At 42.9% G+C, this 17,170-nt stretch overlaps 1 protein-coding gene across 1 annotated transcript in view; it reads right to left on the bottom strand.

Annotated features, from left to right (window-relative positions):
* Positions 1 to 17,170, bottom strand: part of LOC133015790 (protein sidekick-1-like) — a 159,287-nt gene that overhangs the window by 87,137 nt on the left and 54,980 nt on the right. The window contains exons 6-9 of the mRNA XM_061083067.1: positions 14,913 to 14,939; positions 7,390 to 7,492; positions 4,177 to 4,352; positions 977 to 1,060 (exon numbers count right to left, since the gene is read on the bottom strand). Of these exons, the coding sequence (XP_060939050.1) occupies positions 977 to 1,060; positions 4,177 to 4,352; positions 7,390 to 7,492; positions 14,913 to 14,939 (390 nt within the window). The remainder of the gene's footprint in view (positions 1 to 976; positions 1,061 to 4,176; positions 4,353 to 7,389; positions 7,493 to 14,912; positions 14,940 to 17,170) is intronic.

The following is a 17,170-nucleotide window of genomic DNA, read 5'->3' as shown; positions in this document are numbered from 1 at the left end:
GAGAACTCCCGGCGTCCGTGACAAACTTTCTCACGTTCGCTGCACAGACGCCGCCGACGAGTGGACGGAGTTATGAATTCATTGTGTGAGGAGTCGCCACAATCAGTTCAATGAGCCGTCTGACTTTTAACAGCAGAAGGGTATAACCACCCCCCCCTCCCCTCAGCTTTTCATCATCAACACTGTGAAAAACTTTGAGGAGACGCCGTCCTAATGTGTGTCCATCTGTACAATTCATTTTGTCTCAGCCTGTTCTCAAGTTCCCAGGGAAACCAACCAGAAGGAGATACAGTTGTGCACTTGTACAACTTTAACGTGCACAGTAGAAGCAGTGGATACAAATCTTTGCTGAATTCTGCCTGCCTGCATATGATGTTAAAATTGTTAAGGATGTTTTTAACGTGCCTCCAACGCTGGCAGGATTTTTCTCCTGAAGTGTGTGGAGCAAGAGGATGTCATTAAAAAGACCACCTGTCAAATCTCATACTTCTATTTGATCTATTTGTGGGATGTTGCAGTTTTATAATTGCACCACAAAGATCTGATTTTCTTCTTTATCTCCACTGCAGAAAAGTTTTGCGTCAAGTTTAAACCACAAGATGATTCACGTGCGTCTTTTTCCATTTGCACTTAATTGTTTAATTTGATCGATTCGTCAACTTTTCTAACTTGGCGAGGAATTATCTTTTTTTTTTGCAACATTCAATATTTGCTTTTAATTCCAAGTAAAATTTGAATCATTGAAAAGATGATGGGAACACAGACTGCCAAATGTCCTCCTTTCCTTCTAGTGAGGATTCATTTTAAACACACTGAGACACACACACACACACACACACACACACACACACACACACACACACACACACACACACACACACACACACACACACACACACACACACACACACACACACACACACACACACACACACACACACACACACACACACACACACACACACACACAGTATACCTGTAGCGAGGCAGGGGATGTCGACGCTCCGGTCCAGCTCAGCAAAGATCTTCCTCTTGGGCTGGGCGCTCAGAGAAGGTGGTTCTGTTTGAACACAACATTTTCAAAGCGTTAGAATAAAGCAGTGAAATATAGAAGAAAAAACACTCAATATATGTATAGAATAACTTCTCAGAAAAAACAACAAACAGCAACAGTCTCTTTCCTGGGAGCAACATGTCGGAACTTCTAATAACAAGGACGAGGAAACACGTTTAATCATTAAACATCTGGGGGGGGGGGGGAAGAATCTCAGAAGAAGAACTGGGAGGATTCATTCTGTAGCAGAGGAGTCAGCACTGCAAAATAACAATGGGTCCCCCCCCCCCCCCCTTTGACCCTGGGTGTCCTCAGTGTCACTGGGGGGGGGGGGGACTTTCACAGAAACACACATTCCCTGGATTGGAATGCGAGTATTTGCCTTTTGGTGTCTTACTCTTCTTCTACATGTGATATCAGAATTACCTCCTCCTCCAAACAATTGTTAATATTTAGCGAGAGATATTGACACCACAAGCCCAGAGAAGGTGGAGAGGGGGGGTGGGGGGGGGGAGGGTGGAGAGGGCGACACAGCAGCTAATTCATTTTCAGTCTGGCATCTCTGGAAAAAGTGGCTCCCTACAGAACTGGCACCTGTTCGCCTGAGAAATGACTTTGAGGAAAATGAAATGTCCAGTGAACGCTCTAAATAATGAATGTGCAAACGGGGTTTTCACAAAGATGGAATTCTTACTGAAAGAAAAGACGTGTTTTTAATAGAAGTTTCACCTCTGTGCCCTTTTCCTCTCCACACGTGTAACAAGAGGAACATGCAATAATAATGTTTCTGACACAATGTTGGAATTTTAATGCCGCTTCATTTTAAGTGGTTTTGTTTTTGTTTCAAGCCGGAGTTTGTGTTCTGTGGTTTCAAGGTTATGAATCCGTGGAGATGAGTCCTGCAGACTGAAGACTACATGGTTTGGAGAGAGAAGCCAAAGGCAAAGTAAAAACCAGAGCATATCAGTAAGAGTTCCATTTGCTTTGTGGAGTCCTGCCCTATGACTTAAAACAATTTGAATGGATAAGTTAGAATTGGATTCACTATAACTGGACCTGTACATCTTTGCTCCTTAGCGATTATCTTTCAGTCTTGTGCTGAGCTTTCTCCGGTCTGGAATGTGTCGCCAAGCCTTGGAAAAGGTAGATTCAATGTGGTGAGGGCAAGGTTTAGGGTTAGGCAATAAAAAAATCAAATTGGTTGAGGTTAGGATCCAAAGCCCTGAACCAATTGTCAAGAGTTCAGTTGCAGCTAAATTCAAGTATTTAAAGAAGTTAAGAGAAAATATTATAAAGTAGGTTTTATTGGGTAAGAACTTTATCTGGCTGTAAATAAAGGGTTTTATATTAAAGGTTAAGGTTAGAATTTGTGAGAACATTTTGGTTGTGGTTCAGGATTAGGGTAATGGTTTGGTTATTGCATTTAGTTGTGTTGTTTCAGGCTCTTATGACTAAGAGTGTCCTCGAAACTCTGGAATGACAAGAATGTGTTGGAATGTGTTGGATTGTGTGTTTGTGTGCATGAGGACAGCAGCTCTGTAGACTCTCATGTCCCTGCAACATTTATTCTACTTGTCTACAAGTTATTTTACAGTTTGCTGCCAACTTTTAAACCCACATGTATTCCCATCTCCTATCTCCATGTGCACGGTGGAGAGTGTTTTCCTTTTTGACAAGAGAAGGAGAAGGCGCTGAGCGGAGGACAGGAAAACAAGAGATGAATAACAGCCATGTGGCATGACACCGATAACACAGAGACGTTAATCCCCTTCAGTCAGGTGAGCTCGAGGACCTAGACGCACAAATACAACACAACACATTCCGCAGCGTTTGGGTTGTTTGTGTTTGGAGATTTGAGTTTTCCTGGATATTCTGCTCCCCGGCTGCAAAACAAAGATGGAGAACAACAACAGATATATTGTTTTATTTTTGGGGGCAACGTTAGTCGTCTGTGGGGGGTGCAGGCACGAGCACGCGGTGTCATACATATTCCGATTAGCGGATCAGGCCAAAAAAGAGAAATGAAATTGAATAATGAATGCCTTTGAAGCTCTTCCTTTCTTTTACACAGACACATACACTATTCTGTTTAGGAATCTGGTTCCAAGCATCAAGGTCTGTTGAGCCCACAGCAGAAAGCACATCAGCACCAACGTGTTCATTAGCTCCTCTGATACATGTATGAATGCAGGCCTGAGCCGTCCTGTTGGCCTAATGAAGGAAGATCACGTAGAGAGAAGGGAGGACAAAGAAAAAGAGTGGTAGATAGTGAGGGGGAACAAAAAGAAAGCGGAGTATCAATATTTAGGGGCCGTTCTTTTTCTGAGAATTTCACAGGCACGGGTAGTTTGCTCTCCGTGCGTCAGGTGCTCCTCATAGAAGATCAAGAAGACGCTGACGAACTGGAAGAGGAAAGTTTCACTTCATCAATCAGACGCTCCCTCCCTCCCTCCCTCCCTCCCTCTCTCCCTACCTGGCTGCATGTATGTTGTTTTCTATTTACACACACATATCAAGGAGCAGAGGGTTTTCAGTGTCGTCTTATTGATTTGCGTCTCCAGGGAGAAAAAAACTCATTTAGCTGCCGGCGCCGAACCAGCATGTGTGTGTCCGTGGTGTTGTGTTGTGATTAAGCGTGTGAGCGTGTTGTGTGTGATCACACGTGGGCCAGTTCGTGTGCACCTGAACGCAACAGTTGTTTCTGACAGGGACGGAGGGTTTATTGGTGAATGTGGACAACGGACTCGGCTCGGGGGGGCCTGCAGCTGACATCCAGCGCCGGAGGTTCTCACAGTCACACACATCCCGGAGAAAAGGAAAAGAATAAATGGAGGAATAAACAGAGAGTAACTGTGCCTGGAGCAGAAAACATGTACAAGGAAAATACAGGAGCGGGTTTAAAACTGGGATTAATGGAAACTGTTTACACCATTTGTCCTGATGGGTCGGGTCTACCCAGGGTAATCATGTTAGGCTGTGTGTGTGTGTGTGTGTGTGTGTGTGTGTGTGTGTGTGTGTGTGTGTGTGTGTGTGTGTGTGTGTGTGTGTGTGTGTTTGTGTGTGTGTGTGTGTGTGTGTGTGTGTGTGTGTGTGTGTGTGTGAGTGATTGGCATGTTCCTCACCTATCACAGTGAGGTGTGCCCTTGCCTCCGCAGGTTTGGCAGTGCTGTTACTAAGCAACGCCTCACAAACATATAGCCCGGTGTCAGAAGACGAGGGAGCAGGAATAACGAGCCGACGCCCACTGGTCAGCCGACGCCCATCCCGTTTCCATGACACCACGAGGCTGTCCACCGGCCTGAGAGGAGGAGGAGATGAGGAAGGAGGAGAGAAGAGAACAGATGAGAAACAGATCAGAAGAGAGGAGAAGAGAGAAGTGTGGAGAATCGCACAAAAGGCAAAAGAGTGACAGAAGGCAATTACAACATATTAAATCCATCAGTTTACGTGTCAATGAGGCAGGAAATGAATGATGACAGTGAGCACATCAGAGCCGTCAGCTCCACTCAGCATGAAGGAGCTTCACTCAGCTACTGGGGACGTTGAGGAAAGGGACATTCATGAAAAATGAAATTCTGTTTTTGGATAAAACAACAGAGAAACAATTCTTTTGAGACTCTGTGTTTGAGGAAAAATTGCATTAATAAAGCAAAACCTCTTTTCAATTGAAGCTCGATGTCTTTGGTGCATTTTCATGAAATAATCAAATTCTTGGAAAGGAATCTGCATTAAAATGTTCAACTGACTTATAAGGAAAACAGAGGATTAGGTCATAATCAGCAGCTGGAACTCTCCTCCAGATGTGTTCTCTTCATGCCAACATAAGATTTACTTAAATTAAAGGATTTGTCTGCAAAAAGGGAAATTAAACCAAAATCTAGAAGCGTAAACATCAATCTCTAAATGTCTCTGTGGCTGTGGGTCAGGGGTAGAGTGGGTCGTCCACTAACCAGAGGGTCTGGGGTTTGATCCCCGGCTCCTATATTCCCCATGTTGATATAAGCATATAACTGCCTGGTATGAATATGTCTATTTCTGATTAAATATGTTATTATATTATTATTAATTTTGTTGTTATTATCACAATTGAATTAAGCTCAGTTCACTAATATAAAGCTAAATACTATAAAGTCAGAGTTTCATGAGGACACAGTTCAGAGATCTCAAGCTGCTTCCTCCCTCAGATGAAACACCTGGAGGTAAAAACAAAGTTGAATGGAAAAACTTTTTAAATTCACTGCGAGGCAGATATGTCAGAATTTTAACTTGCTTACTCAGCGGATCCCGTCCACAACAAAAGACTCTGAGAGTGAAAAGCAGATCTGGAGCTCTTGATATCAGGCCTACTGGCGCCGCGTGTTTTCACTCAGACTTCTAATTATTTTTAGTTCTTTTACCAGGACGGCACTGGTGCATCAGACTGGAAGACTTGATGGTTAATGGATCTGGAGAGGAGATTTGATTTCTTACTCCACATTCTTCCAAAACTCCAGTGGTGAAGTTTGTCTCTTCCATTTGTTCTCAGGCTACAGAATTATCTCTGTGGACTATTCTTCAGCGGCTGCCTGTCTGATATCAGAACTGCTCCCTGAGGAAAGGATCGTCCCTGGTAGAAGAAATACAGGAGACGCTGGGCTGATTTGTCTGCAGCTGTCAAACCAGTGCAGCAGCTTTACAAAGACCAAATGATTCGGTGTTGAATGGGAAAAAAAGAGACAGCTCTCATGTTTCTCTCTTTACCTTAAGTGCTGCCCACTGGCCAAGTGCTCAGAGAGAAACAAAGGGACTTCTGCTCCTAGTGAACTATCGGCCTGATGAACTCGGTCTAAATAACTCACACTAACACAAGAGCAGAGCTTCTGCAGGTTTAAACCGAGTCAAGTAGGAAACATATGAAGGAATATCAGAGTCTACAAATTCTATATTACTTCACCATATCACCATAATTGAAGATAAGGTGTATTTGCTGAGTAGAGAATAAACCGTAATATACTAGGTTATCTCACAAACTGCAGAGACAGTTGGTTTTCAGGGTCTTTCTCTGTCCTGCAGGACCCGAGTGGTTTCAGTTTATCAGTTATGTATTCGTCTTATTGGATTAACAACAAATGGTAAAAGGTGTATTTGTATATAGAGCTTTATACCACTCGAAGTTTTACAGTGCAGTGTTTTGCCATTCATCCATTCACACACACATTCATTCAGTGTTTCTATGCACAGCAACTATTCTATGACAGTGGCACAGCCGTCAGGGGCATATTGGTGTTCAGCTCTGCCCAGTTACTCCCAAGTAACTGGGAGGAGTGGGATTGAACCTCCAACCTTCTGGTTAGAATATGACTCTTTACCTCCTCAGCAACCAAAAAACAGCGTGCTAATCTGTATCACTGAGAAATGACTACAACACACAGAGTCAACACAAACCTTACATGCCACCAAGACATTTCACTTTAACATAAAATACAAACTAATTTGACATACGATGGAAATAGCTTCTCATGAAATTAAAATAATTGAGACTTTTAAAGACTAAAATACTTTTTTAGTCAAGAAGATTCAGAGTAGTTATCCTCCTGGCTGCGTTTATCTGTTCAAAGCAAGTGTTTTAATTCACAATGAATCATAACAAACATTAACAAGTGCTACAATAACACATAACCATGCTGCATTCACGTCAACCAGATGACTAATATATACAAATAAGAGTCTGTTCCCAAAGACAAGTAACAGAGGGATGAGAGGAAACTGATATAGTTTGTATAAAAAACTCTTTTCCAGTATAAACACTTTTGTCCTCATGAGCCAAAGAGTCCTGACGACATTTCTAAGATCCAAGTTAAAGTGTGAGTTTGTTGTGGATAACGTTTGGGTAGGAAAAGAGTTAGAAGGTGCACAATGAATTCAGTGTGTGTGTGTGTGTGTGTGTGTGTGTGTGTGTGTGTGTGTGTGTGCAAACAGTATTTGGCATGAGCCTGTGTAAATGTGTGGGTGTGTTTAGCTTCTCTTCTGATGTCAGATGGGACGACTTCTGTTTAAGTTAACTTGGTTCTCGTGTGTGTGTGTGTGTGTGTGTGTGTGTGTGTGTGTGTGTGTGTGTGTGTGTATATGTGTGTATATGTGTGTGTGAGTGCAAGTGTATTTGTGCCAGTGTGTCTATACACTAATTCTGGTGGAAGAGAAATGCTGAGCAATGGGTTTATGTGGTGTCCTCTAATTGTCCTGGAAGAAAACAGGGCTGTCGAGCGAGAAAATAATTATTCAATGCTTGTGTGTTTATGTGAGTGAGCTGTGTGTGTGTGTGTGTGTGTGTGTGCGTGTGCATAAAATAACTTTACCTGGCATTAGCAATGCACTCCAGTGTAGCCTCACTCCCGGACACCACTGTTGTGTCTTTAGGTCCAATCACGATCGCTGGAGCCAAAAGCTCTGACTCAGGATCTGTGACAGAGAGAGAAAATATGAGAGGTAGTTTAGCTCATAAATCACACTCGTGCACACACAGCAGCACAATCTGGAACTCAGTCCATAATAGTCGCACACACACACAGACACACACAGACACAGGCTGCTGTACCTTTTCATGCGTGCACAATCTTACCCTCGACTATTCATCATGATACTTTTTCGAGCAGACACCATCACAGTGTCCACAGTGAAAACACATTTAGCTCGATTTGAACCCTGAGCCGTTTCTCTGACTAATTTTAGAACCGAGCCAAACGTTAAACAAGCGGTTCTGCGGGACAATGGGATGGATTTCTGCCATGTGAGAAATGTTACTCGGGAGTCTCTCAGGATTCAGTCTCCACAGATCTGATACAAACTGCACTGAGCTTTGTTTTAATATCATTGAAGCAGCGTTTCACACGTTGTGGCTCAAAGCGTCGCCTGGACTGAGCCGGTGCTGTGACGCAGATGAACTGAACCTTGCTGCAAAACAGACGGAGCAAATCGTCTGCACCCCCCAGCCATCTGTGGGTCAATACTCCCTTTGTTTGTGTCTTTCACTTCAAAGCTGAATTGTACCAAGTAACAAGTTTTTTTTCCTTTTGTCAGCGTTTTTCATGGAGGATGCGGCCGGTGAGTGTTCTGGAATCATGAGGACAAAAACTACACAGATCAGATCCCTGACTGATATGAATATGAACACAACGTACAAGTGTGAGTCTGGCTTGACACAAACTAATTCACACAATGGAAATATCAGGATTTCAGGAAGATCCATTTAAGACTATTTAAGACCATGTCAATATTTACTATTATATAAAATCTTCAAATCTTACATTTGTACACAGTATTTCCCAGTACAATAAAATCATACTTCCAAAAGATAAAAAGTTGTTTTTAAAATCAACATATGGCAGTTGCATGACAAGGACATTTCCAGCAACAATGGGAAGTTGACTGTGTTTGCAAAGGTCTGATTGAACTGAGTAACTTCCTGACGCACAACTCCCACTTTTACTTTATGCATATGTATTATATCTGCTGACAGGCAAGAGAAAGTATTTTAAGACTTTTGTTTAGGAACAATTCAAAAAGTTACAGTGGTTTTTATCAAGGATACGGAGTTGAATGCTTTTACTTTGAAAAAGAAATGAAGAAATGTACCTACAGTGTCATAATGGTGATTTGTATGTGAGGAGTTTGGTATAAGTGGAGTAGAATTACAGACTATTACAGAATGATGGTTCATGTAATTCTTCCTTATAAACATAATCATTCTTTGTCTGAAGCACACAACCCAGCATGGTGTATAATAATGTATTAGAGCCCGTGTGTGTGTGTGACAAAAGATTTACGAGCTAAAAGGTGCATTAAAGAGATTTGTAGTGTGTGTGCGCAAGATTATGATTGTGTGTTTGCAAAGGATTTATGAAACGATATGACCCTTTCACAAGAAAAGCATACACGTGTAATGTGCGACAAAAAGTGTAATAACAGAAGCACGTTCCAATTAAATAGTAGATAGAGTTGTTTTTATACTTCGTCAAGGCGTCATTTGACAGTTATGTTCGTGCACGTGTGTGAACATCGTTGAGTTTCTCATGCACACGAGATGAATATGTAGATTTCCAATGAGGGAGGAGTGGAGAGTACACATTAACAGGATCGCTCTGATAGGAGGTGGGATGTGAAGAGAAGAAATGGAGGGGTTGGGGGGGGTAAGGAGCAGCTTTGATCTCTCCTTTGAAGGGAAGGAAGAAAAGGTGGTAATTGACTGTGCTCTTTATTCCTCTTTCTCTCCATCATCTCTTTTTATATCAGCGAGAAAGAGCAGAAAAGTCACATCGCACCGTCACACGGAGGAAGACACGCGGGAACAGTGAGACAGGTAAATGACAGCACACACACACAGACACACACACACACAGAGACACACACACGTACATATACCTTTAGTTCTGTCTCTGTGAGGACACTCATTGACATAAGACACACACACACAACTCAAACTGGTCCTTACAAAAAGAGAAGTGCAAGTACACACTCTCCCACTCAACTGTCTCGACAGAAGTGAAGTAATTTATGGAAAACAGAAAAAGGAACAGGAAGTAATAGTCAAAGTCTTTATAACTTTCACGTCCTCTTGCTCAATTAAACAGACAGACAGACAGACACACACACACACACACACACACACACACACACACACACACACACACACACACACACACACACACACACACACACACACACACACACACACACACACACACACACACACACACACACACTTGCAGAGGAGTTGTCATTGACTTCCATCTATTGTGGACAGCCTAACCAAAGCCTAACCAGGACCTCAGCAATGAGGTTTTGCCTCATTAGGACCAGGCTTTGGTCCCCATGAGGTCTACTGCTCCTGATAAGATCAGTGTTTATGCTGTAAAAGATGCAAAAGAGGTAACAAAACAAGTTCAGGCACACACACACACACACACACACACACACACACACACACACACACACACACACACACACACACACACACACACACACACACACACACACACACACACACACACACACACACACGGTACAAGGTAAGAACTAATGATGGGTGGCAGTGGAGGGTACAGGACAGACTGGGAGACACGCAGAGAAAGAAGTGGAGTATAGAGTGTACGTTTGTCGTCCACTGTTGGGAGCAAAGGTCAGACAGGAACCAGTAGATAATGAGTCCAACCTGTTAACTTGGGCTGAGTGTCTGATGGGAGCAGAGCGGAGAACACCGGAGTGACAAAGGAGAACATGGAGGAAAGAGAAAAGGGCTCAGAAGAGGGAGATCGGGTTTATATGCAGATAAGGAATGCGGAGAGGGGACCGTGCAGATGGTCTTCTTCCTCTTCTTCTTCTTCTGGAGTGACAGACACGATAGTGGAAGTAGAGAGGAAAGCAAAACGCCATATGGTTGTGTGATCTGCGCTATTCTTTCTCTCTGTCAGTGCCTGTTACATCCTTTTCTTTCCTCAGAGGGGAATCTCCAGCATTTCATTTTCATCTGTATCTCACGTCCCCTCCTGCCCGTCGTGTTCCCTATCATCCACTTAGCTCCTCCTCTCTGTTGTCAGGGATTAATTCATTAATCTTCCTCAATTTACACAAGGAGAAACATTCAAACTGACAGAGAGAGTTAATGTGTGTGTGTGTGTGTGTGTGTGTGTGTGTGTGTGTGTGTGTGTGTGTGTGTGTGTGTGTGTGTGTGTGTGTGTGTGTGCTGTGGCAGCTAAAAGGCTCCCTGTAAAGACTGTCCAGAAGTTTAATCTAACTCTAGTGGATTCCTCATTTAGCAAATGAGAAACACCATGTGGCAGAAAGTAGGAGAGTAGGAGTGGAGGAGAGTAGGAGAGTAGGAGAGGAGGAGGGCAGAATAGAAATTGCAGAGTTGTAGCCTAAACGAAGTGAGAGCAAAACAACCAGTAGGGGCTGAGGAGCTTCATTAAGGAGCCAGGGCTGATTAAACAAGGAGCTTAAAATACAAAAAGGTTCTGTTTAAAAATAAATCTAAAGTGGTGATGGGAGAGAAAAGTATGCGAGTGCGTGTGTGTGTGTGTGTGTGTGTGTGTCTTTGTGTGTATGTGCACATGGCTCATAGACTGTACATGAAGATACCACATCGCCGTTGTGCTTTTAATTTAATTTGGAGCCAGAGTTTGCAGACGTAGAAGTTCATGTCCCATCTGCTAACATGGAGCAGGCAGGGTTTATCACCAATGCCGCAGCCAGCCACCAGGGGTTGATCAGGAGGATTTGGGTTCACTTTTGGAATGTTGTATCTTTATATACAGTTCATGACATGGCTTGGATAATGTCTGACTGATTCTTATGCAGAATATCGATATATAACCTCTTATATAACTTATATAAACATATGATTTATATCTGTCATACCATAGGGTAGTTACTAAATTTAGCCATTAGATAACACATCTAACCTGTATGTTGGATAGAAGATTTGGTACTAAGGATATCTTCTCTTTGTTTCTATCTGTTAATAAAATGCCCCAAGACTTGTCTCCATTAAAATAACTTTTCCCAGTGCAGTATATTGCACAACATTAAAGCAAATACAATATATCTCCTGAGCCTTGGAGGTGAATCTACTTCTGCACCACAGAGGCAGCGACACACACGGCAACATTCAAAACGCTCTCGTCAGTGCAATCACTGCTGATTGACAGTCAAGTGCTGCGGAGGTGACACAGCTGTAGAAGAGTGTGAGCGTGTCATTCAGGCGGAAGCATGAAAAAATCCCAAATTAAATCAAGGATGGGAACGATGAAAGGAGAAGAAGAGAGAGGGGAAAAAAAAGAACCAGGGCTGGTAAAAAGGATTGTTGCAGCTTTAGGGCAGGAAGGAGATAGAGATGGATCGACAGGGAGAGACGGAGGGAGAGATGAAAGGCTATTCCATCCACAGATTAGAGTGTAATCCCTCTTTGAATGGATTCTCAGATTACAGCTTATTCTGCTATTAAATGTGCCAGTCACTCCACACCACCTCCGCTGTCTCTGTGTGTATCATCTTTCTATGAGTGTAAATCTCTGTGTTTTAAGCCTTTGAGTCAAATCTCTGAGACCTCGAGAGCAGAGGGATGGGCTGGGGGCGAAGACACACACACACACACACACACACACACACACACACACACACACACACACACACACACACACACACACACACACACACACACACTCACACACACACACACACACTCTCACAGGTGCAGCCTGGTGTTAGCTGACTGTGTATTAATAGAGTTGTCAGATATGTGTCTGCAGAGTCCACAGCCAACTAACACATATCACATTGAGGCCGTACACACAACAAGAGAGTGAAACGGCTGAAGAAAGACAGAGGAGAGAAAAAAGAGAGAGAATGACAGAAGAGGAAGGGCACCTGGAAAAGAGAAGGTTCAAACAAATGGGAAGGTTATTTTTTGTTCAATATTTGAAAGAGTTTTTTTGGAGGGTATACAAAAATAAATGGAAAGGGAGAAGGTGATAATTTGCTGATCTCTCTGGAGAGCATGGCATGTGTGTGTGTGTGTGTGTGTGTGTGTGTGTGTGTGTGTGTGCGTGTGTGTGTGTGAGTGTGTGTGTGTGTGTGTGTGTGTGTGTGTGTGTGTGTGTGCCAGTGGGGCGCGTGTTTGTGTGTGTCACTGAGCTCATTAATGCTTCATGCTGACAGCTAAGTGTCATCGTCTGACTACACTTGTCTTAGAATGCCAATATAAAACCACAAGTCAAGACATGGCACACGCACATACACACACAGACACACACACACACACACTCAAAAATACACACACACACACACACTTAGAGCAGAAGATCCAAGCCCCAAGGGGAGACACACACACACAATAGGAAAGCAGTGAGAGGACCCAGAGAGAGATGCCCCATTTTAAATATTCATCTTTTCCTTCAGCTGCCAAAGCCTCTATCTATCTCTGTCATCATGCCACACAAGTGATGGGAGGAGGAGATGGAGAGAGGAAGGAAGGAAGGAGAGAGAGAGGGAAGGAGGAGGAGAAGAAGCGTGGAAACGTGTGGTGGTAATGGAGAGGCAGAGGAGGACTCAAGCTCTCAGGAGCTCTCCATGATTATTAGATTAATTTTGGAGTTTTATATAAGTTGCGATGTTTTGGCTCGATGATGAAACACACAACGACATAATGAGGGAACGTTTCGTCATAGCAAAATAAAGGTATGTGCGACTGCTTCAAATCTGCAAACACACACACACACACACACACACACACACACACACACACACACACACACACACACACTTTAGATACAGACATAGCCTACCTATATATATATATATATGACATCTAGCACCTCTAACATATAACTTTTAAACTACTTCCGAACAGGGATATAAATTGACTCCAGCGCTTGCTGCTCCTTCGCGGTAGTAGCCGCGCGGATGATGCTAGCTAGCTACAGGCAACTGACACTCAACTAAAGCTTCCCTTCTGCACTTCTGAATTTATGTTCTGCAGCTGCCAAGACACATTTTACAACAGACAGAACCACTGCAGCTATTAAGCTGTAAGTCAGCAGATTCTAAAGTGGGTGACGTGGCAGCCGGGGGGGGGGACGAAAGGCAAAGCCAAAGTTTTGTATTGTTTTCTGCGTACGTCTTTAATATCTTACCACATTAAAAGACATTTACACACAATTTTAAATGTAAAGTATCTCTAAAGACCGTTGCATGCAATTAATTTGCAGGTCATAAATATTTGTATACATTTTTTCCGACCCCATTTGATTTTTCCAGTGTTTGTTGCATCATAAATCATCCGTGTTGTTGACAACGTCACGTTTTGAGGCTGTCATCATAATAAAACAACTTTCTCCTCCGTTCAGTCTGACATTAAGCTTATTTGTCGTTGTATTTACTATAATTATCTTTATCCATTGCTCAGAGTTATGTTTTTCTTTAAAAGTCATGAATAAGATGCGGCTGATTTGAAGCTACGATCAAGCAAGGTCCTGACACACAACAGGACCTTCTTTAGTCAAATTAAATACTATTATTTTGCGCCAGCTGTTGCCGCAGTTCTTCAAGCTGTTCGACAGACGTGAACAAATCGGTCCTGAAGCCACTGAGATGCAGTTTGACCTCCTGACCCGAGCAGTGAAACACTCCAAGTCTGTGTGTCTGCGTCAATGCTTGTTGTATCCTGGTATTTAGAATTTCTAATTAAGGAAAAGGACCAGATCAACGTCGCTTTATGTTGATCACCTCTTCATTTCCCAAAGTAGCTGTTTTATCTTGATCTTAATAATCATTCATGAATGGAAATAGTCAGTCATGTTGAAATTCTCCTCCAGTGCTGTTTACTTGCGTCACTGTTCCAAAGTGGAAAACATTATACTCCACTTATGGCTTTTTTTGAAAGATGAGAGTGTCTCGTCTACTCTTAAGAGACATCTTAAAGCAGAACTTCACTCTAAAGCCAGCAAAGATAAATAAAAACACTAAGTTCTCTCTGTTTTCAAAAGTTTGCCGAGCACTGCTGCAAACCATCAGGTTCTCTGAGTGTATATTCACAGGTTCAGGCCGAGAGCAAACTGACCTCGAGGTTAGAGGCGGCTGGCTGAAGGTTTTTCTTACCAGCTATGAGGCAGAAACACTGAAACCTGGAATAGTGGAACATCTTTTACAGCATGCACCCACCAGCACTGCAGATGTGACCTTCAGCAAAGCACTTAGCCAAGCGGCCCTGAGCTCTGACCCCCCCCCGCGGAGGGAGAGGGTCACAGGAATATTTGTCTCTGCTCAGAGAGAAGGAGCACGAGAGAAAGAGCAGGGGAAGATAATGTAAATGTAAATGGTTCTTTACCTGTTGACCCTCGGTTCTTCTTTCCAACTGTCCATCAGCCGGAGAGAGTGAGATGAAGAGAAATGGAATGAAAGGGGGGGAGATAGAAAGTGGGGAGCAGAGGGGAAAACAGGAGAGATATAATTTAGATTTCAAGTGTTTCCTCCAGTGGCGGCAAAAAACACACATTTAGCAAAACACACATGAGAAAGAATCAAAAGAAGAACACAAGCTTTTACAAGACAGTCGGCTCTGAGCTGTCTGTGAATTGAGGAGGAAAACAGGAAGAGGAGCATGTATGTAAGTTGTATCTTTATATACAGTTCATGACATGGCTTGGATAGTGTCTTGACTGATTCTTATGCAGAATATCGATATATAACCTATTATATAACTTATATAAACATATAACTTATATCTGTCTTACCATATCTCTAGGGTAGTTACTAAATTTATCCACTAGATAACACATCTAACCTGTATGTTGGATAGAAGATTTGGTACTAAGGATATCTTGTCTTTGTTTCTATCCGTTAATAAAATGCCCCCAGATTATTAAAAAGACTTTTTCCAGTGCAGTATATTACACAACATTAAAAAAAATACAATATATCTCCTGGGCAAACAGGAGAGATATCATTTAGATTTCAAGTGTTTCCTCCGGTGGCGGCAGAAAACACACATTTAGCAAAACACACATGAGAAAGAATCAAAAGAAGAACACAAGCTTTTACGAGACAGTCGGCTCTGAGCTGTCTGTGAATTGAGGAGGAAAACAGGAAGAGGAGGAGGAAGAAGAAGAAGAAGAAAAGACAAAAATCAAGAGACAGAGAAATGGATGAGAGGCAGGAAGAGGGGACGCCAAGTTATCACGGAGTCCAGAGGAAGACGAGCTGTTAGCGGCTCATCCATCAAGTGCCAGCCACAAAGTGTTGTCTCTCATTCTCTCATTCTCTCATTCCCTCTTTTCTTCTTCTCTTCTTGCCTCTATCATCTCTCCTCTGCCTCTCTGCCTGCGTGTGTCATGAGTCGGGTGGAGCAGGACCGGAGGCCGGGAGGAAGTGATGGCAGTGACATTCTACTGGCAGAAGATCTACATTCACAATCCATCTATCAATACACTACCCCCCCCCCCACACTGCTATACAGCCACTGAGCCACTCACTCAACACCTGAATACTGTGTGTGTGTGTGTGTGTATGTGTTTGGATCTGAGTGTGTGTGTGTGTGTGTGTGTGTGTATGTGTTTGGATCTGTGTGTGTGTGTGTGTGTGTGTGTGTATGTGTTTGGATATGAGTGTGTGTGTGTGTGTGTGTATGTGTTTGGATCTGAGTGTGTGTGTGTGTGTGTGTGTGTGTGTGTTTGGATCTGAGTGTGTGTGTGTGTGTATGTGTTTGGATCTGAGTGTGTGTGTGTGTGTGTGTTGTGTGTATGTGTTTGGATCTAAGAGAGAGAGAGAGAGAGAGTGTGTGTATGTGTGTGTGTGTGTGTATGTGTTTGGATCTAAGAGAGAGAGAGAGTGTGTGTGTGTGTGTGTGTGTTTGTGTGTATGTGTTTGTGTCTGAGTGTGTGTGTGTTTGGATCTGAGAGTGTGTGTGTGAGTGTGTGTGCGTCAGGGACTTAATTAAGATTCTGACGTAGTGCATCAGTGCAAAGTTCGCTCAGTATGTGCATCACACACTCACACACTCACACACACACACACACACACACACACACACACACACACACACACACACACACACACACACACACACACACACACACACACACACACTGTATGGGACACGTGATGAAGCCAGCTGACGAGAAACAGGAACAAAAAAAGATGCTTCAGTATAAAACTGAGAAAAGCTAAAGAAGAGGGAGAGAAAAGTTTGGAAGAATAAAGAGTTTTCGATTTTAATTTTCTTAATCTTGTTGATTGTTCATTAACTTTACATCACATGGATTTCTTCAGGTTGAACAGACACTAGTGTAGAAAGACACAATAGCCAGATTGATGGTAAACAGAACTAAAGAGACCAATTTAACTAGAACAGTTTGTGCTGTTCAGCTGCTCTAGTGGGAAGTCTATTATTTTGGAGAATGTGGAAAGAGGGTCACGCACACAAATCCAAACAGACACACACAACACACAGGAACTTGCAGGCTTTGGTCTGGGGGGCATACGACTGTGGGTGTGTATTCAAATGAAGTGTCATACTGAGTCATGCTCAGTTACGAATGGGAACTGAGAAACAATGGGCACATCGGGGGACAACAGGGAAACCGTGTG

Source organism: Limanda limanda, chromosome 2 (genome assembly GCF_963576545.1).
Source record: "Limanda limanda chromosome 2, fLimLim1.1, whole genome shotgun sequence".
Lineage (NCBI taxonomy): Eukaryota > Metazoa > Chordata > Actinopteri > Pleuronectiformes > Pleuronectidae > Limanda > Limanda limanda.
This window is presented reverse-complemented; position numbering and strand designations above follow the sequence as displayed.